Source organism: Egretta garzetta, unplaced genomic scaffold, assembly GCF_000687185.1.
Source record: "Egretta garzetta isolate BGI_Z169 unplaced genomic scaffold, ASM68718v1 scaffold323, whole genome shotgun sequence".
NCBI lineage: Eukaryota > Metazoa > Chordata > Aves > Pelecaniformes > Ardeidae > Egretta > Egretta garzetta.
The window spans coordinates 2,931,491-2,953,173 of record NW_009259435.1 but is presented as its reverse complement, the minus strand read 5'-3'; the positions used below and the strand labels follow the sequence as shown (position 1 = coordinate 2,953,173).

General features: G+C 46.4%; 1 protein-coding gene across 1 annotated transcript in view; it reads right to left on the bottom strand.

The window, feature by feature from the left end:
• The window catches only part of PAK1 (p21 (RAC1) activated kinase 1), a 55,227-nt gene that overhangs the window by 7,660 nt on the left and 25,884 nt on the right, over positions 1-21,683 (bottom strand). The window contains exons 3-10 of the mRNA XM_035892689.1: positions 19,604-19,704; positions 18,030-18,177; positions 16,876-16,913; positions 14,613-14,729; positions 14,090-14,264; positions 9,818-9,881; positions 8,834-8,882; positions 5,992-6,104 (exon numbers count right to left, since the gene is read on the bottom strand). Of these exons, the coding sequence (XP_035748582.1) occupies positions 5,992-6,104; positions 8,834-8,882; positions 9,818-9,881; positions 14,090-14,264; positions 14,613-14,729; positions 16,876-16,913; positions 18,030-18,177; positions 19,604-19,704 (805 nt within the window). The remainder of the gene's footprint in view (positions 1-5,991; positions 6,105-8,833; positions 8,883-9,817; positions 9,882-14,089; positions 14,265-14,612; positions 14,730-16,875; positions 16,914-18,029; positions 18,178-19,603; positions 19,705-21,683) is intronic.

The following is a 21,683-nucleotide window of genomic DNA, read 5'->3' as shown; positions in this document are numbered from 1 at the left end:
TTGGCCAGCGGCAGACACAGGGAAAACTTCCAGCAGCTTCTCACAGAAGCCACCCCTGTAGCCCCCCCACTACCAAGACCTTGCCACACAAACCCAATACAGTATTCAACAGTCCTGGGGCACCAGGTACTTGTGGTACTTTCTGCACACAGGAGGATCTGCTCACCACCTGAACGAGCAGAGGGAGGGGTGAGCACAGAAAGTCAAAAAGAGAGGTAATGGGAGAGCAGGCTACAATTTTCCCAGCCATAAAATCAAGGCTGAAATTTTCTGCCATGAAAAGGGCCCAGACTAAAATGGAGACCCAACCTTACAACTCCTGCTGCTGCTAGGAGTCAAGGATGGGGCCCAAGCATGCAGCCCAGACATTTGGCACGCAGCGTGGCTTTTGAGGGGCTCTTGCATCAGAAGAGGTGGCTGGGGGCTGCTTCGTTACTACGGCCATCCTGCTGTCCTAAGCAACTGCCTACCTTGCCTGGGCCCAAGGACAATCCTGGGTGACACAACGGAGAAAGAACACTTTTTTTCAAGCATCAGGCATTTGAAAATCACCTCAATCTTTTTCAGTCTACAAAACCAGTTTGGGATTTTGTCTGAAAAATTCAGAACCATTCATAAGGGCAAACGAGAACATCTTGCTGGATACAATAGCAGTTCTAAAGTTTTAAAATAAAAAAAAAAAAAAGGAAAGCCTAAAAGGGCAGGTCTTGTCCAAAAAGGCTGGTAGGAAGATGGGGAGGAGACAGCTGAGGTGGGGGGCAAGTTTTCTCAGCCATTTGGGATATTCTTCTCTGCTGGGAGGGTGTGCGCTGACATCTAAAAGCAGAAGATCCGGGATGAAGACTTCAGCACTAACTCATTTAAAAAAACCCAAACCACCAACCACTTCTGCCTTTTTGGGCCCATCTGGAAAAACATCAACACAATCTTCCATGACAGATATGTCAGGATGACACATTCCTGAAGGAAGGAATCATCAGCTTGAAAACTTGAAACCTCATCTTCTCAGCCTTTCCTCCTGTTTTTAAAGTGAGTGACAGATGAGTCAAGAGAGAGGGCAGAAATCTAATTAAAAGCTTCTGTGGGCATTAGAGTTCATCAAGCAGACATTTGCTTTGCTCTGAAACGCTGATCCTACCAAAGAGTGAACAGTGAATTTGCTAGGGGCCAAAGGCAAAAAGCAGGACAGGTTCTAGGGAACAGTTAGCTGGAAAGCAACAATGAAGGAGAAAGAAGTTAAGCCCAACCTGGCATGGAAAGCAGACAGAGATGAGCGAGACCTCACAGGAGTGGGCAGGAGGTAGGCTTTGACCCCAAAAGGACACACTGCCAACACCCGAGCTGATGAAAAAACTCCCCCAAAATAAGAATTGTGGTCTGAGCTGCGTGACAGAAGTGCTACAAGTTAGGGAGAGCTTTTAATATTGGAGACAAAGCTGGCATCTTTGTTTGGTGGTGCTGAAGACTACGCAGGGAGGCAGAGTCTGGAGTTTCTTTCAGGATGCAGAGCCCAACGACACAGGGCTGTGCTCCTGGAGCAGACAGGTCTCCAACACCACTATGGAAAAGAAGCTGATGTGCTGCCAGTTTTTCCCCCGAGCAGCACAGACCCCAGCAAAACCAGTATCACCTGCACAGCAGCCCCTCGGAGTGAGAGAGGAGCAGCAGAATTGCTTTCAGAAGTGCTCCTGTCAACTCTGCAAGCCACCTACCTTCTAATGGGCTCTGAAAGCAACTCCCGTCCACACCCTTCCTTCCTCCCCCCAAGCTGTTGCTGCTTCTTCATCACTCCTGCCAAACCAGGCTCTCTCCAGATTTTATCAGCATCGTCTTAACAAATCACCCTGGACATCACAACGCTTCCCTTCATTGCCACTAGCACCCTCTGCAGCCCAAACCCACCTGACTGTAAGGATGGGGGCAGAATGGGCTCCACCGCTCCTGTGTGACAACCCCAGGTTGCACATGCTGGGAGCAAGCTGGTATCTCTCCACAGCCAAAAGGGACAGAGCAAGCCAAGAACCACACTGTGAACCAAAGCTGTGCCACGAGCAGCCAAAGGCATGTGCCAAGACCCAGGCACCTCAATAATTGATAGATCTGACAAAACACGCAGGAAGGTGGAATTAACGGTGGCTCCCTGCCAGCTTGTCACCAAGTGAATGTCATTTCAGAAGACTGGGTGATGCCGTCTTGGGGATCTTTTCACTCTCTTGCTGCAGCAGAGGCCAGTTTTAGTCACTGGCTGCCTGCTGTTGGCATCAAAACCACTCTCTCAGCAGTTCCGGAGACACCACGAGGAAGTCCATACACATACATGCCTCTTTCCATGTGATGTCAGCCATAGCACGGTGTCACACCTTGTCACTTACAGTCACCTTCCAAAACAAGGCTGGCAGTCAAAACAAGCTGATGAAACTCTTTGAGGAAGAAGGAGGTGGTCTACAGCTTTCTCTTCACCCATCTGCAAGAGCAGGTAATGTCTGCTCCTGTAAGGTGATCCTCAGCTTCTGCTTAGATACCTTAGGAAGGTGTCCACCAAGTCCTTCCTATCACAAACACACACCAGTCAGTCATAACCCCTTTTTATTGATGAACTTTATAAAATTTTGCCCAGAAGAGCAAGACCATTCATAACAGATTTCTGCACCAGTAACATGCCTCCAACATGTGAGCATGAAGTTAGCCTGGGAAGAAATCAGTGTTTTCTTGTAGCACAACTGTCATTACATCTTCAGCTTTATTCATTGACCTTCCAGCCCTAGTTGAGTTTGGGGTTGGGGTGAGGGTAACAGTGGCTACCACTTCAAGTGAGGTTTTGTGGGGTTTCTTAGGTTAAGGTGAGTTCTTCAGAGAGAAGCCAAAGGGCAGGAGTTTGCTTTGCCTAACACTGGGCATCTGATGCCTATGTTCTGATGATCTTAAAGGTCTTTTCCAACCTAAACGATTCTATGATTCTACGTTTAGGTGCCTGAGTTTAGAAGCAGGGCTCTGAGGGCCTCTTTCACACAGTAGAAAGAAACTGGCACCTCCAGAAGGTAACTCAGCACACGTGGCTGCTTGTCTGCACAGGAAAACTAGCGTCACTGTCTTCAGAGCCGGATGCTTCTAAATTCAGCTCCTAAGTACAGCTGAATTAGGCCATGTCACGATCTTAAATGTCACAGCACGCCTTCTTGCAACACTGGCTACTTACACTGCAGCAGAAAAACTCTCTTAGCCATGAGCAAGAAGGCCACGCAGGTTAAGAGAGCACAGGAAACCCTTGCACAAGGGCAGGAGCTGAGGCAAAGAGAAGCGAGGGAGCTGGTTTATATCGATGACTATCTTGTAGCTCCCATTAGGGACTCAGAAGGGGAGACACTGTCAAAAAAAGAAGAGCAAAAAAGAAACCAGGTCCCAGAGTGGCAAGCGCATCCTTCTTCATACTTCCTTCTGCAACAGCAGTAGACAGAAGCCAGCAAGCGGCGTTCAAATATCAGCTTCATTCAATACTCAGGAAGCAAAGAGGCACATGAGGCCAGGCAGGAGGGACGCAGCTCCCCAGCAACAGGGTTCTGCAGTTGCAAAGCTGAAGTGGCATAACAGGCACAAGAACCCCCATGTTCCTCCTCATTGCCGCTCCGTCCATTTGCGGCACTCAAACAGCTGATCCCTCTGAAAAAGACTGGCGAGAGAAAGTGGAGGACAAAAGCAGCAGCTTTTGTTGCTGGAAGTTTGAACAAGACGGCACGACGTGCAGCGACCCTACAGCTGGGATGCACTGGCTAGACAAGGCAAGGGCATGTGCTCAGTGACGCTCTCTCTAATGGGAAGAACGTGTCTCTGAAACAGTTTTGCCAAAGCAAAGCCTCTAATCAGCCAGAAGAAATAAACAGTTCCATCCTGGATTCAATTCTTAACTCTTCATTACCACCTGATTCATTTTACACAGGTAATATCCTTCTGCTCTTTGTACGAAGAGGGCATCTGCCCAGCATTGCTTCCCACCACTTCCACAAAATTTCAGGAGCAGACTTTCGTTCCCTTCAAAGTAGCTCTTTGCAGCCGTGCATAGGACACAGCACCGTCTAAATTCGCCATCGCAACTGGTGCTGCAGTATACAAGTAGTACTTTTTTTGGCTAAGACATTAAAAGCCTGTTACAGAAACCTATTAAAGACACAGCTGATAAGATTTTGAGCAAAGAAGTGCGCAAGTACTCTCTCGGATTTCCAAAAGAGATTTTAGGTCACATCTCTCCATTGCACCTTCAGGAAAAATGAGCTGCCAAGATTAAAGCCTGCAGCTCACCCTGTCTCGGCACTCTTTACCCTGCAATAAGGCATCAGGACCATTGGATTCTGATGTGAGCACAGCAGACTGAAAATCCTGCTGCAGCTCGCCTGGAACTAGCTGTATCTTTAACAGAAGGTGAATGACACAGGCTTGACACAACGCGCTGCTGTTATCTTGATGGTGAATTCAAGCCACCACGCAACGCTTTGGCCTGTTGGATCTTCAGTACGCCCCAGATATCCGTGCTGACAGTCCTGGAATTCAAACAGGGGCGATGCAAGAATTTCTTGCACTTTCCAAGGCAGCTCCCTACCCCAAAAGCAATGCATTTACCAGTTGCTCTTTCCGAAGCAGTCAACCTCCCAACAGCTGATGATGGCGGCACTGCTACCATCGCCCTTACGTACAGCATTAGCATCCTGTGGGGAAGAGCTCTCCCAGCCATGTTTGTTTGCAGACCTGGCCATTTTACTGCTTTGAGCTATAGTGACCAGAATTTCCACAGCTACACATGTTTATTTTAAAAATGGTTTCCAGAGTCAGCGCAGCAGCCACTGTGCTGCTTGCTTCTGCTCTGTTGCTGTCCCAGTCCAAGGGCCATCGGCTCAAGAAGAGCAGGTCTGTACATAGATAAGCTGTTAGGTGCAGCTCTTGCGGCAAGGAGAAGTCGGGATCCAAGGAGGAGCTGTCCCATACGGCCATAATACATCCAAGGCTGAGTAGGAGTGCCACAGCATGTGTACAAGCCCACAAAGCCCAGCTCTGAGCAGGGAATAACCCTGTTCCCTCTGTCTTCCAAAGGGTTCTTGCCTCTGTGCCACGTCCCCTTTTTTCCCTTATTCACACCCGCAAGAAAGCAGCCTTGGGTGGTTGTGTTTCACATGCGATTCACCCGTGTCACTGCTATGCTACTGTGCAGAAAACCTCAGTGGGCAGCCACAGGGACAAGATTACCATCTAACCCTGGAAGGAGTTTGCTCCTCCACAAGCAGAATGTCAGCATTGCTCAGCAAACGAGGGAAGAAGAGGAAAGCAAATACAAATGACACAGTTCAAACTATTTCTATTTCTCCTCTAGTAGCAGGAAGGAAATGGCTTATTGTGTCAAATCTGGCAAAGCAGAGAGCTGAAAAATGGAGTCCTGACACCATACTGCTAATGTCAAGGGTGGATGTCACGAGGATGGAGCCAGTGGTGCCCAGCGACAGGACAAGGGGCAATGGGCACAAACTGAAGCAGAAGAGGTTTCAGTTGAACATGAGGAATAACTTCTTTACTTTGAGGGTTCCAGAGCCCTGGCCCAGGCTGCCCAGGGGGGCTGTGGAGTCTCCTTCTCTGGAGATATTCAACCCCCACCTGGACGCTGTCCTGTGCCCCCTGCTCTGGGTGAGCCTGCTTGAGCAGGGGGGTTGGACTGGGTGATCTCCCGAGGTCCCTTCCAACCCCTGCCATTCTGTGATTCTGTGTAATGCTTTTGCTGCCAGCACCTCTAAAGAGAGACTAGATACCCCATTAATACCGATTCAGACACCTCTATATATAAAAATATCTCCTAGGATATGGAGAGAGACCACCAAGCCTCCCGCACCCCAACGTTGCCACATGCATTAAGATTGCCCTATACCTGCATTAAGCCGAGACAGGATCACTTAAGACAGCGACAAGGAAGCGCCTTTCAGAGTCCCTTTGTGAACTCTTCAAATCATGACATACCTGTCCAAGTAGTTGACAATGTTGGGGTTTTTGTTTTCCCTCATCACAAGGATTTCATTAATAATCAGTTCTTTTTTGGGCTGCTGCTGCAAATTCATCTGTTTGATTGCAACCTGCAGTGAAGAAAGACCAAGTAAAACATTATTACATTCAAGGCCAGGTTGGATGGGGCTCTGAGCAACCTGATCTAGTTAGCGGTGTCCCTGCTCACTGCAGGGGGGTTGGACTAGATGACCTCTAGGGGTCCCTTCCAACCCAAAACATTCTATGATTCTATGATACAGGAGTCCCCTGCCAGTACCATTGGCAATTATTTTAGTCCCACGTTCACGGGAAGCGTGAAAACCCTTTTTCCTCACGGGTTGCTCAGCCATTTAATAACGCTGCAAGTTCCTGCAGCCAGTCCATTGCCACACATGCTGGAGGATGCTTAATGCCAAAAAGGACAAGGGGAATTACTATTTTCATACTGGACCTTTATGTCACGGTTGGATAGCCAACTCCATCTACAGCTTTTTGGTAACAAGGAGGAGATCCCCTAACTCTAGTATGGCCCGATATGTCAAAACCTTTTTCTATTTCTTAAAGGATTCTTACTCATTTTATTTTTAATTAGATGTTTCTGGAAGTTTTTTGGTGGGTTTTTTTCTGCTCCCATGAAAATTTGTGCTTCTAGAAATCTACAGCAGGGCAGCCAGGCATGGAGGGGGTAAATAACGTAGCCTAAGCTTAGTACTTCGAGGTGGTAATTCTATTCCTTTCTGTCACAGTAAGACCTGGGGAAAAGAAGCACCAGTGTTTAGATAATAAAAGGCTGAAAATAAGTAAATTGGATTCCGCTTTAGCCCCAGTCATAACGGAAGGGCAATAAGGATGGATTTGCCAGTTGTAGCCCTTTGGCGTAGTAGCTTTCTGCCCGCTTCAGGAATCCTACTCTGCATGTATATATGCAGAAAGCAGGAGGCCACAATATGTTTTTAACTCTTACGTTCAACTCCCCACATACCAGTAGTTCACGAGAGCACCTGGCCCTCAGACAAGCCTTCAAATCAATGACTACTCAGCACGCCAGGAGGCAGAAACACTTCCGTAGATGTTACAACCCAACGGTATTTGGTACAATATTTAGGCACAGGGAATGAAATGTAATTATGCTTTGACAAAACTGCTATTTGCAGAGAAAGAGACCTAGGCAAATGGAGGGGAGCCAGTAACTCCAGCTCACAAAAGCACGGATTAAAAGAAAGAAGCCACAGAGTGCCAAGATAGACGGATACAATTAGCGTTTTGATAGCAGAGCAGGGGAGACTATAGAAAAATCCCAACACATGAGAAGGCAAGGACAGACAGACACCATGCTGGTTTTCCACAGCATTTATGAGGGCTGCCAAACAGTACTTAAAGAAGGCAAAACCAAAAACCCTATGCTGCTCTTTGCGCAAGACCAGAGAGGAGAATGAAAGATGAAGAAGAGAGGGGAGGGATTTGATGTAGATAAAGAAATCCCAAACCAATACTGAGGGAGCTTCGGAGAGGCTCCTGTACTTCCCCACTCCTGTTCAGAGGTAGGCCTATGGTCCAAGTGCAGGCGGGAGCCTTTTCCTTATCTAAGACTGTCCCGTGCACTAGGACACAAAATAAACAGCTTGTAATTATACTAGACAGCCATCATCAGTGCAGATCTCTGGTATTCTTAACCCTGAGAGCTGCCCAAGGCTCCTGCATAGTGCAAAATAAAGCAGTTTCCTTCCAGTGTTTCCAAAATGTGTTGCTGTTCACTTGGCTCCTGAGCTGAAAGGATTGGTAGCAGCGCGCTTCACAGAAAGGAACAGGTCAGCAGCATGTCAAGGTTACAGTGATCCCAAATGCAAATTTAAAAATCCAGGGCCCGATCACACTAGTGGAATGGGAATGATTTAAAAGTCTGTTGTAACGTAAGGGTTCAAATATTCACGTGGGAGTCACCAAAGGGGTCTAGAAAGAAAGCAGAAAACCATCGAAGGAGTTCCTCCTCCTATAAAATTTCTCATTGCTTCAAAATAAATGCAACGCCCCTTCCTCAGAGGCTGCAATTAAACTGTATTAACTCTTCAGGAACTGGAAAAGAGGGTTAAGGAGTTTCAGCAAAAAGCACAGTTATGAAATTTGCCGGTGGCTAACCCTGACATTGTACAAATGCAAAGTAGACACACACTGCTGCAGACTTCCATAAATATATCTGGAATAACGCATATACTTTCCTCTTTAAAAATCCTCCATCTAGCAATAATGGTTTCCACAGATGCTGCATATCCGACCCTACTAGTTTATTATGCATGCATGCAACACACAGGGCACTTTTCAATATTTGGGAGGGAAAAAAAAAAAACAAAACAAACCCCAAACCCAGAGACAGATAGACATTCCTGTCTCTCAATTCAAGGGCAGAAAGCAAGTGGGCAAAGGGTGGCAGAAGAACTATTTCTATGCAAGTCAGCTAGTGTAAGTGTAGAAAGCAAAGGCATATAAAAGAGTTTAAATGGGGACAGGAAGGAATCTTGGGGATGAAGAGAGAAACTTCTACCAAGGAACCATCCAGTCTGAATATTTGCTTCCAGCCTTTGTGGTCACAGAAAGATTCTCTACAAATACGAAATGATTCAGGAATCAAAACTTGGGAAATAATTTTTTTCCAGTTCTCTGCTCAAACCACTCAACCATGCCTCATTAGTAAGGAAATAAATACCTCATTAGAAATAAGATGTCACAAACCCCTGAAAGACCGTCTTTATTTCGTAGCATCAACTCGAACTTTAAGGACGCAATCCAAAATGCACTGCTGCAGTATTCTGGCAGCACTTACCTCCTGTCCTGTAGCTACATCTATTGCCGTGTAAACTGTACCCGAGGCTCTAAGCAAAAGAGAGAAAAGGAAAAAAACCCACTTATTAATGCCTCATGGCAAGACTGAGAGCTTAACACATGCCCCTTCCCACTTGTCTCTTTGAAGTGCTCTCTGTCCCATTCCTTTTCACGCAATAATTCCAGTGGTAAATATCATCTAAAATATTTCTGAGCCGAGACTGCTGTTGGAGCAGAAGCCGGAGAATTTACAGGGAACAAAGCTCCTAATACAGGACACTACGGTCATCCAAACCCTTGCTGCTAAGCCAGCAACGTAGCACAGCTTGCAGGACCGTGAGTTGATCCCATCTAAACTGGCATGACTGCACTGCCCTGGCTTGCAGACTGCCCAACATGACTACAGAGCAGATAGGATCAGCCAAAGTAAACAAATGGGGCATTTGTAGCGAGGGAACCAGGAGTTTGAGCCCCTGCAGATGGGACTGACAGCAGATCTCAGTGATTTGCCCTGGTTTGCCGCATTATAGCCTCTCCCCCAACCCTGATTTTCCCCCTAGCCTGCTAAGAGGGGCACGATACCCACGTCGAGGACAGTTAATTCAGAAAGCAAATCTGGAATTTGAAGATTGTCTTGCACGCTGAAAGTAAGCAGTTCTTTCCCTGCTTGCAGCTATATTTAAGCAACCTGATCATCTAATGATATATTTTCTTACATTAAAACACAATCGCACAAAAACCCCAGTCCCTGTGACTGAAGAATTTGCCAGGAAAGGGAGAAGAGCTGGGCACAGAACCCACCAAAACAACCAAACACAAACAAAAAAAAAAAAAACAAACCCAAAGAAAACAAAAAACCAACCAACCAAAATAAACTCTCCAAAGCACCATCAACGGCTTTTCCAGCAAACTATCTTAGCGTGGTTTCAGTGCTTCCTTCTTAGCATAAGGAAAGGTACAGGACAGAGAAGGAGAGTATACTAACCCTTGTCCAATCTTCTCAAAACACGTGTACTTCTTTTTTGGATCGCCCACACTCACAATACTTCCTACTTTGAAAAAAAAAAAAAAAAAAAAAAAAAAGAGGATTTTGTGAGTACTTTTTCATACAGCTCTAAGAACCAACTGTACTTTAAGAGCAGCCCCATGGCCGCTGCGGGCTCTGCCAAGCCTCACGAACCACTTGCCAGAAATCCAGAGGCACAGGAACACCAAGGAAAACCTCAGTTATTTAAACACCTATCAGCTGTGGCATTCCCCTCTCATGGGTGTTTCCCCTCAGAAATGGTGGAACACGGACATTAAGCACTTTTAATCTTCACTGCCAGATGGTGACCATGCACTGCTAAGTGCAGGATGGGTATCCATAGACCTCATGTGTGTAAATACAATTATTTGCTGGAAACCTGCAACTTAAAGTCACCCCCAGCTTCAACACACAGGATGATCTGAGATGCTCCTGCACTGCAACCTCCTCTGAATTTGGAGGCCAGGGCCTTATTCATCTTGGAGCCAACAGTCTGTTGCAAATCTAGCCAAAGATTCGACACCCCGTTGATTTCTGGCAGAACAAAAATAATTTACGCTGTTTCCATAACCGGCAGGACCACGGCCATTACTGACCCAGTCACTGGGTTGCAAAGACTCGGGGGGGAGCTGGAGAGACCCTTCAGAGCCCAATCTCCCCTGGCCTGGGCAATGCTCAGCTGCTCTCCTAGGAACCCAGCAGCCACTGCAGGTTTTAGCAGCAGTTGCCACGCGACTGCAGCATTGCTCTGGTTTTGGAGAGCAACCCGAGGCAACCTCAGCTCATTCTTCCCTAACGTGGCTGTTCAGCCAGAAGAAAGTGTATTACTGCGTCCCTCGGAGGGAAAAGCACTTTGCCTGGTGTTCTACAACACGGGGCGGTGAGGGGCCCGCTCAGGCTCAAGGTGGATTTGCTATCCACGAGGACACGATGTTTTCTGTACGAGGGGAAGGAGCTCTCAGCACAAGGGCAGGCGGCTGGCAGGCTGCAGAGATGCGCCGGAGTCCCGCAAATTGCATGGTGGGTTGCCAAGGGGCAAACCCGAGAATCATAGAATCAATCACAGAATCACTTTGGTTGGAAAAGACCTTTAAGATCATCGAGTCCAACCTTTAGCCTAACCCTGCCATCCCACCACTAAACCATGTCCCTAAGCACCTCATCTATTCTTCTTTTAAATACCTCCAGGGATGGGGACTCGACCACCTCCCTGGGCAGCCCATTCCAGACCCTGACAGCCCTTTCGGTGAAGAAGTTTTTCCTAATGTCCAACCTAAACCTGCCCTGGCGCAGCTTCAAACCATTCCCCCTCGCCTACCAGGGAGAAGAGGCCGACACAGCTCCCCCCGGCTCCCCCCTCCTCTCAGGCAGTTGCAGAGGGCGATCAGGTCTCCCCTCAGCTTCCTCTTCTCCAGGCTGAACACCCCCGTTCCCTCAGCTGCTCCCCATCAGCCTTGTGCTCCAGACCCCTCACCACCTGACAAACTCAAGGCTCCCAGCAAACATTAACTGATATTCCTAACCCCCCTACGGCAGGCAGGAATCGCACCCTTTTTAGGCTGAAGCAATCAAGGCCAACAATTCCCAGAGCCCAGCTGGGAGCGAGTCTCCTCTCCAACAGCAGCAGGGTGGCCAACAGGCTCAAGGGCTGCAGAGCTGCATCTCAGTTGGGGTTTGCAAGTCACTCAGGCTGCCAACATACGGTGCTGCTTTCGCAGGGCTCTAGGGCTGAGCCTAAACAGATGTACGCTGGCAAAGAAACTGCTCCTGGCCATTAGGCCAAGAAATCCAGTAGCAAGCAGAGTAAGAAGCTACCTTCAGACACCGCTGGAGAGCAGCCAAACCCACAGGGTTTAGGGCGGACAGAGGTAAAAGAAGGGAATACGGTCCACGTTTGGAGAGGAGGGCAGGAAGAGAAATCTGACTATATAAACCCCTCTGCACAGGTAGGGAAGCAGTGCTGTCAGCCCCGAGGACAAGCATTTCTGAACAACCATTCCTAAACTTTCCCTCAAAGCCTAACACAGGCTACAAGTTCAGACTGCGAGACAGGCAAGCGTTTCCCCACATTAGTGACCGGGCAGTGCTGCAGTGCCAAGAGGCAGTTGCCAATATTGTCCTGTTTAATGCTCCCGTCTGTAAAATGGGGTAGTTTCCTACCTCCCAAAAAGTCAGGTGAGGATTCATTAATGTTTGGAGTCTGGAGCACTGGGTCCAGTTCTGGGCTCCCCAGTTCAAGAAAGATGAGGAACTCCTAGAAAGAGCCCAGAGGAGGGCAACTAGGATGATAAAGGGTCTGGAGCATCTCCCCTGTAAGGAAAGGCTGAGGGAGCTGGGCTTGTTCAGCCTGGAGAAGAGAAGGCTGAGAGGGGATCTCATCACCACCTACAAATATCTCAAGGGTGGGGGTCACGAGGACGGAGCCAGACTCTTCTCAGTGGTGCCCAGCGACAGGACAAGGGGCAATGGGCACAAACTGAAGCACAAGAGGTTTCAGTTGAACGTGAGGAAGAACTTCTTTACTCTGAGGGTGCCCGAGCCCTGGCCCAGGCTGCCCAGGGGGGCTGTGGAGTCTCCTTCTCTGGAGATATTCAACCCCCGCCTGGATGCTGTTCTGTGCCCCCTGCTCTGGGTGACCTTGTTTTAGCAGGGGGGTTGGACTGGGTGATCTCCCGAGGTCCCTTCCAACCCCTGCCATTCTGTGATTCTGTGACATTTGCACCAATGCTGTGTTAATACTAAGAGGTGGAGATTTATCAGCTTCCTTCTAACTTTTGCACATCTTCAGAATGTGTAAATATATATATATATGCTTTAAGATTTTAGTCATTTTATTCACATGTCAAACCAACACATGAAAGGGTTGCATGTCTTTGCATGAGTACTACTCCACTGCCCTCGGTGGAAAAACATCAGTTCACAACAGAATTAAACTTCATCGCATATTTCTGACTTGCCCACATCTAGAAGCTGACACCTAACCGCAGCCACTGAACTTCACCCCCCACGAATATTTCTAACAAAACCCCTCCCTGCTAAAGAATCAGTTCAGCGCTGAACACCACTTGCTGCAGCAAGCAAGGTGTCAGAAGCCACCCAACACTCTAAAGGGTGGCACTTCCACTTCTCGGCATTACAGAAGTGAGTGTATTCGTATTAAAACAGCACCTTTTTCCTGCCACAGTCACAGAAATGACTCCTCCCTGGTCACAAAAATGGCTTGAATCCTTAAGGATATGAAGGTCCTGCTAATTAAATGAGTGAAGTTGCTGTTTTGAAACCACGGGTATGAGTTTTCCAACAGCAAGCAGTTCCAGTTAACTTGCCTTCAATTCAATTTAGGCTTTATTCAGAGGAATGAGGTGCCCAGACGCCCTTTTAATTTTTTTTTAAGTTACACTCCCAGATTAAATTTTTCTTCATCTAGCTACTAGTCTTTGCTTCATAAAATACTGATCTTTAAGCATATACCCTCAACAGAGCAAGGCACGTACGGAATTAATACAGGATTAGTAGTTCAAAGAATTAGAAGTGCTGTACCCTAATAAAAACCAGCCCAGGCTGAGGATAACAAGGCGCACAGAAGAGCTGGTTCAGCTGTCAGATATGCCACAGCATAACCCAGAAATACCAGGCAGCAGAGGAGCACTTTAGAAGGCCCATGAAGTGAAGGTAAGGACTATTAAAGATACTAGGACACAACAGAGACATGTTTCTCAGGAACAACTACTAATATGGGAACCCACACAATGTCAGGACACTTAAAAATAACCAAGTGACTTTTTGTCATGGTATTGTGGAAGGGGAACTTAGGGATGCATTAATCTTCTCTCCATCTTTCAGACACAGCAGGAAGCTCTGCTCACCTTACCTCTAACATTTCAGTATAATCATCCACGCTCCAGAGCTACAGAATATCAAGATGGGAAACAAATCTCAGACTTCATAGTTAAGTAGGTGTTACTTATTCAGCGCTTGTTTTGCAGAGCCTGAGGATCTGTAACTCCCCAGGGGCTTCAGTTGGCATCACGGGTGCTCAGCTTACATTTATCCTCCCCCCCTTACATGCGCCCCCAATTTTGGCACACAGTCATAGTGCAATGTCTTCAGTAAGGGATCTCAAAATGGGAATGTCAAAACATTTTAGCTTATTAAGATTTTGAGAAATCAACACAGCAGGACCTGGAATTTAATTTAAAAAAAAAAAAAAAAAGAAAGAAAAGGACATACTTAATTTTTCCAAGATCTCTTCATCTGACATTTTTGGCTTTTTCTTTTGTTTCTCTGTGTTCCTGACCAGCATGTCAGGCATTGTTGTGCTGTTTTCCGAGGGAGAAGAAATAGGAGAGGTCGCCACATCTCTGGTAGGAGGAGGAAGGGGGTCTATCACAGAGCGGGTGTATATCTAATTTTGTTGAGGAAAAACATACATATTAATACAAATCAGATGAAGACTTAAACCACTTCTATTCATCTTGTTATTGTTCTTGCTGCCATCAGGGATGCATTTCTATTGCTACTTTGTTAACAGCAAATGCCATTAAGCAAGGACACTCTTGTCATGTCCTCCCCAACGAGGCAGGTGATAATTTGAAGGTACTCTGCCAGAAGAATGGCTCCCTCCGGCTCCCTCCTCCTCCCTCCTGCTCCCAAGAAGGGCTCAGCACCGTGCCACGCAGGGTGGGTGAGGAGCCACAGTCAAAACCCGACTGTGATTGCAGCAGCAGGGGCTGAAGGAAGTATTTCTGCTCACAGATTTTGTGTGTTCAGGTCTTGGAGCTATCACAGGGGGTGGAGCTGCATCATCTTCATCATCTTCATCTTCAGACACTGAGGGCACTGCAGGGGTCTCAGAGACAGCCTTCACATTCTGCGTGTGGTTACACAAACGGCAAAAATAAAAACCCAACCGCTTGTTATAAACAAAATCACAAACATTGGATTAAGCTCCTAACAGAGAGTGCATCAAAGCAAGTGCAGAAAAATAACAATCGGAACAGGCTAGCAAGTTGCAAGATCTGAAAAATCTGAACCCCCAAAGACCTTGAGCCTTTGTGGGAAATGGAGGGGCAGTCCAGCACTGCCTGACGCAACTGTTCAGACAGAGCTTGTCATCTGCCTGGGTGATGGCAATCCTCTTCCCAAGGACTTGGAACTCACCCGGGCTCTCTCACTGCCTTCCCACACCCAGCAATCCTGGGGACAACATCTGGGTTTGGAAAGATCTGTCCCTATTCATGCTGCCTCTTTGGTTTTGCTGCCTGCTTCAAACCCCGATCATGCAGGTTGGAGATTTCAGTCTTCAAATGTTTTAATTTGCATCAAAATCTTAATGTTTTCTCTAAAAGTTGGGAGGTCAAGTTAGCATCAGCTTTCGTGTTGTGACTGAGAACTATGTAAAGAGAGATTTTGGAAGCAGAATCTGGTAAAATCCTCTAAAATAGCTTTTAAAATGTCTTTCTATAAGAAAATTTTATGAAAAACTGGAACAATTTTTTTTTTCGAAGTTTAATAACTGGTTGAAAAAATTATCTGGAATTTTTTGCAATACTTGGATTGGAAATCAAGCTCACTTTTAAACTTTCAGATTTGAAACTGGATTTGAAGTTCATGGCATCCTTCACATTCTAAACATTTCAAAATAATCTTGGCGAGATCCTCAACCCACTAGACCCTATCTGCTTGTGCATCATCAGCTCCCTAAGAGTGGCAGGGGAAAAAGTCTTAAAATAAAGTTCTCTCTGACAGAGGGGGAAAACAATGTAGTATTTCACTGAACCTAAAATACTTGAGGTCCTACCATGTGACTGCTAAAGTGCACTTGCCATAACACAAAAGCTTAGCCTGTTAAAAGCAACAGGAAAAACAACCTATGGACTGGGAATTTCCTGACTATCCCTAAAATTAAAGGTTACCCAGTATCTTCCAAAACCATCAGGCTATCTCAGTGGACTGGTAACTGCTGCTTTTTTTAGGATTTACTTTAAAATCCACCAGCCTCAGATATTCTGAACTCCTGAGGATTGATGCCCAATGAGATGCAATAACGAACGATGGCAGAAACATTCTCCTTTTTTACATTTTTTACAATGAGGGTGGTAAAACACTGGAACAGGTTGCCCAGAGAGGTAGTGGAGGCCCCATCCCTGGGAACATTCAAGGCCAGGTTGGATGGGGCTCTGAGCAACCTGATCTAGTTAGCAGTGTCCCTGCTCACTGCAGGGGGGTTGGACTAGATGACCACTAGTGGTCCCTTCCAACCCTAAACATTCTATGATTCTATGATTCTATTTTCTTTTCGCAGACAGTCCTAAACAGTCAGCTCTGAACACGCTGCCTCCGGAAGGGAGCAGAACAAGCCAGCTCTAGCTAATGGCATGGCAGTGAGAAAACAAGAGATAAGGGAATTGTGGGGTTTTATGAATCATCTTAAACTGAAAGTTTTGTTTCTTCCATCTCACATGCACATACAGAAACGTATCGTGTCTCCTAACAAAGCAAACAGGAGTGGTGCCTGCCCTGGTAAGGAGAGAGTAAAGGTCAAGCAGAGAGGAGGAGAACCTTTTATTTCCTTTTCTGCTGGAGATTAGTTTGGTTAATCAACACTAATCAACATTAGTTTTGGTCAATCAGACCTTGCAGGTTAGTAATTAAACTTTGTTATATCACAGATGTCTACAGAGACATACAAAACCTGGAAGCAGAGCAGTTATCCAATTCTAGGTATAGAAACAGATTGAATTCTATGAAAACAGAATTATTTGTATTAAGTCACTAATTTCTATTCACTAATTCACTATTCACTAATGAAAGCTACTTCTGCCTACTTGATTCTCCCCCAGTTGAAAAAAAAGTGGGAGGAGCACGCCTGGTTTTATAAACATGTATTCACTATACAAATATATATAGTTCAGATTGTAAAACACTAAGAAGACTGAAAATTGGCATGTAGTTAACTACTTTATGCAAGTTTTTAAATCCCCACACTCGAGACAGAATGTGCATATAGGGCTTACCAATGTATTTGATGAGTTGTAATCCTCTGTTGATTTATCTGAAAGAGGCAGATAGTAATGCCATTGTAAATGAGTTGTAAACACAGCAGCAGTGGGGAGAGGAGAAAGGGACAAGCTCCCTTCGGAAGGGGCAGGAAAAAAGCCCTCTCCCAAACCTATGCATTACCTTCAGCACCCCAGAACAAGCTGACAGCCTGCAGATGGGGGAATAGAGGGTAAAAAATGCTGCAGATAAATGCAGGGGCCCCAGATCCCTGCTGCAGGAGGGCGGAATTTCCCAGAGCAACACCCAAATGAATACTGTCCTCCATCCATTTAAAAAAAATATTTTCAATGGGCTAAATCACCAGCAGAGGCACTGCAGCTAGCCCCAAACCTGCAAGATGTTCAGTCTCAGCCCCCTGGAATAGCAACAGAGGATCCCACAAGTCAACTGGTGGGCTTCTTGTTTGACTATCCAGGCACATATGGGGAAGATTTGTGCTTTTATCCCTGCCTGGAGCCTTCCTAATTAGTACCAGTTCTGGTGACATGGCTCTATCCTCTTAAAAAGAACCAAAGCAGGGATTAATATTTAGAAAGGGAAGGAGTTAAGAGTTGAAAGGGAAAAGGAGTTGTGGTTGCAGGAGTCCTCCAGTGGGCCGGTAATCCATACAAAGAAGGCGCAAAACCTTGGCAGCTTTGTTTTTTAGAAGAATCCAGCCAGCAGTTCTCAAGCCCCTAGCAGCTGAGGCGTATTCCTCAATCACGGCACATGGGAGCAGAGAGACCCTCACCCCAAGCATGCATGAAGCAACATCCCACACCCATGCCTGAAACTGGTGCAAAATTTAGCTGCCTCTTTTCTCCAGGGATTTTCATCACTGGGAACCCAACACCAGTCCTCTGGGATCTGCCTTCCAGATGCTGGCTGTAAGCTTCAGAAAGCCTAGGTGTTTGGGGGATTTAGCCCCTTGACTGACCTCTTTTGCTGCTAGGCTGGGTGTCAGGATTAACAGAACAGCATTTTAAAAGGAAGAGGGGTGCTTGAGCAGCCAGAGAATCTCATTCACTTTATCCTTGAAAAGACAGATCTACTTGTTGATTAAACAAAAGAAATCCCACATGCAGTGTCTAATGGAAAGCTGGACAAAGCAGCCATATGAGACGATCACCTGTGAAACTCATGTACTTCTGGCTGTTGGAGATCTTCTTGGAGTTGTAAAACTCCAACACATCCAGCACTGCCTGGGGGTTCTTCTTCTGCTCCGACTTGGTGATGTTGGAAGTCTGCAGTAAACGCGCCCATTGCTCCGGCATTCCCTGTGGGGAGATGTACCTCGTTAGCTCACAGTCGGCCTAACGTGGTTCACAGCACACCCCCCCACCACGCAAGTTCTGCCACAATTTCTGGGGTCACTCAGTGCTTTGGGGGAAATAGGGAGAAAAGAGGAGAAGAAAGGAAAAGGATCGATACCTTCCTAGCCACCGTCTGTGTTACAAGTCACATGTTCCTTACATGGACATGCAAAAGCCACCCTTCTCACAGGGCTCTGGGTGAGTCCCAGGTCCTTTGAAGAGCAAAATTCGAAAGACAGAAAGCAGCAGACCCAAATGTTGCTGCTCAGTAAGAGCCTCAAGGGGAAAAAAAACCAAACAACCAACTCTTTATATGCAGGTATACACATATTTACATACATCCAAGAAAGACTACAGAAGTGACATACACTGTATAGCATCAAGGACAATGAACATGCAATATTCACTTGGGTCTTCTTGTAGCGCTAGAGTTCTTTGCTAATAGTGGGTTTGTGCCTATTGTAACCAGAGCTGGGAAAGCAGCGATGTTAACCTCACGTATGAAGCTCAGAATTTCATCACAGGGACATCATTTCAGCCAGAAAATAAATACGTCCAGAGTACAACCCGACTTCTGCTTTTCACCATCAGCAAGAGTAATGGTTTGTATAGATGAAGCAGCAAGCGCCTGGGATCTTCTATCAATAAAGTTACTCTCCCTGTTCAAAAGGATGGCTGGATGCACCACTCAGGTAAAGCCCTACTGGTACATCCAAGTAAAGCTGGGCAAGTCTAGAGGCTGACATGCAAAACACAACTGCGCACGCAATTCAGGCTAGGAGAGCAAAGTCCCTGAAAAAGAAGCATAAAGACAGCTAAAACCAGCTCGCTCGCAAACAACTTCTACTGTTATTAAATACTATCTCATAATCAAATTAAGAAGAATAATATGACGAAATACAACTCTGTCTTCCCAGTATTTTGCATGTCGACAAAAAAAAACCCGCATAAAAGCATCTGCCATTTAGCCCTAGGACAGCACATACGCATTGTGTCATAAGTCGTTACGCACAGTTGTGTCGCCCCTACAGGGGAACTCTCGGAGCCCCGTTTGGCAGACAGAGACTATGCTGTAGACCTAATCCAGCTCTAGAAGAGGAGGGGAGTGGAAGGGAGGAGAGCTATACCGTGTTTTGCTGTCCACACCAGGCAAAAAAAAACAGGAAAGGAAAAGTTTGCTGGCAGCCTGGGCTCCTGGGATGCGCCAAGTTTGACAAACAGTCTCTCAGCGGGAATTAGTGGGTAACCTCTGCAGATGGGTTTCAAAGGAGATCAAACTAGATGATGGCAATAGCTCTTCCAGCATTACTCTATAAAAGATTAATGGGTCCTGGCTCCTCCTAGCAATAAGCCAAACCACACAGTTCTCTTTTCCTCCAGATTCACTTACTGTGAATTCTCCCGTGACTGCATCAAACCCCACATGAATCGTGTGTTCAAAGTCTGAAGGGAGGGAGATCTCCGGCCGCTCTTTCTCTTTCTTTTTATTGGCTGGAAAAGACAACAACAACAACAAAATTTCCATAAATCTGTCAAGAATTAAAATCTTCCCAATGGCTTCCAATTTCGCCGCCCAACCACACCCCCCTTTTCCTAGTGATAGGATTTTGAACTGGGGCAGACAAACAGCAATTTTAAAAACTTTGTTACCTCACTTAAGAGCAGCCACAGTGAGTGGACAATAAAAATCAAAGTCCTGTAGCACAGGACAAGCGTAACACAAGGAAACTGATATTTTGGGTATGTCAAGTATCAACCGGCAGGGCTCGATTCAATAGCACAAGAGCTATTTACCTAAAATATTCACTCAAACTTACATAGGTCCGAGTCAAAAGCACTACAGCGGCAGTAAGTTGGAGCCACGCGGCCCTGAAGACATTTTTTTAGTCGTTGTTTTAAGCAACTTTTAAAAAAATACTGTGTGCTGTTAAATATACATTCAACTCTCATATTTAGACAGGGACAAAATTAACCACAAATACTGCTTATAAATTGCTTCCTTCATCCTACAGCCTCAAAACAGAGTGTATGAAGAAAACCAAATGTAACACGTGTGCTTCTGCTACAAAATCTTACATGAGCAAAACCATTTATATGTTACCGCTCGCAAAATGAACTAAGCGTGGTTTTAATAACAAGCTTTGAAGACACAGAGCAAGAGGGCAGAATCCGGCAGGTGAGGAGCCGAAGCAATGAAGAAACAGGAAAGGAAATAAGTCAAAGCAGATGCCCTCTGCAAATTTTCAAGTCAGGTCTTCAAACCAGATTATCATTATGCCTTGGATTAAGTTCATTCATATTCATGACATATTAAGGACTCCACCTTCCTTTGAATATTTACTGTATTCAGGAAACTGAGATAAGTTTAAAGAACCACGTTCTACTCAGATCAGCTGCTGCTTGCAGTTATAAAATAAGCAGAGCCAGGAGAAGGTGACTAAACCACTTATGTTTCCCAGCTGCTACCTTTTGTGTCTAAAGCCAAATAGAATTTGCTTCGTGGCTGACATTCCCCAGCACATTTTTGGCACCATGAATGCCAAACCCCAGGTATGTCAGAAACCTGTGAGGCTAACGCTCAATATCGCAGTTATTTAAGGCGCTGCTGGTGGTTAGTTGTGTCGAGATGGTCAGAGCTTGCCCCAAAGGACCGAATTCCGTTTCCTTCCGTGCCAGCTCTGGCACCGCTCTCCGCGTCATTACAGAGTTGCTGTTGCACAGAGTAATTCTGGAGAAAGGAAAGGATCAGATGCTCCATTTGGGGCATGAAGATGGAACAGATTGTTTTCGATCCCTCTTTCAAACAAAGAGGACGGGGGAGGCTGAATCGCAGAAGAGCGATGGAGTTGCCAGGGGGGAAGGAGGAGAGAAGGCTGCCGTGCTGGAGCAGCCATCGCAGAGGGGCGAGCTAGGAGGAGGCCGAAGCAGCTGCTGGTTAGCAGCTGGGGAGCATCTGCAGCACGGAGGACTGCCAAAGAAAGGAACAAGCAGCTGCATCCAGCAGGTACACAGAAAAAGCTGCGTGTGTTAGCGGTGGATGGAAAGCAAGAGGAAAAGAGATGCAGAGCGAGCCATCGGAATCACCATATTCTATACGCCCGTCTACAGGATCAGTCCGTTCATCCAAGCCCAGGAGCCCATCACTCGGGTGAGGAAGAGGAGGGCACATGTTCTAGCACCACCATGCAGAAGTGCTGCAGGGGTGATGCACAGCCACAAATGGTCCAGGACGACTGCCACAGAAGATTTGAATTTATCCCTAAAAAAGCTAAAGGGTATTAAGTTGCTATCCAGAAGTCAATATGCTTAAATGCTTTTTTTTTTTTTTTATTTCTACATTCAGACAGCCTGAGTTCCCTGCTGCACGCTCAAATCCCAACAACCTTCTTGTGGTCAGGGCTGGGGCTGGGCCCCTCCCTCCCCGAAGGACCTGGGGGGGCTGGAGCGTGTCCAGAGAAGGGCAGCGGAGC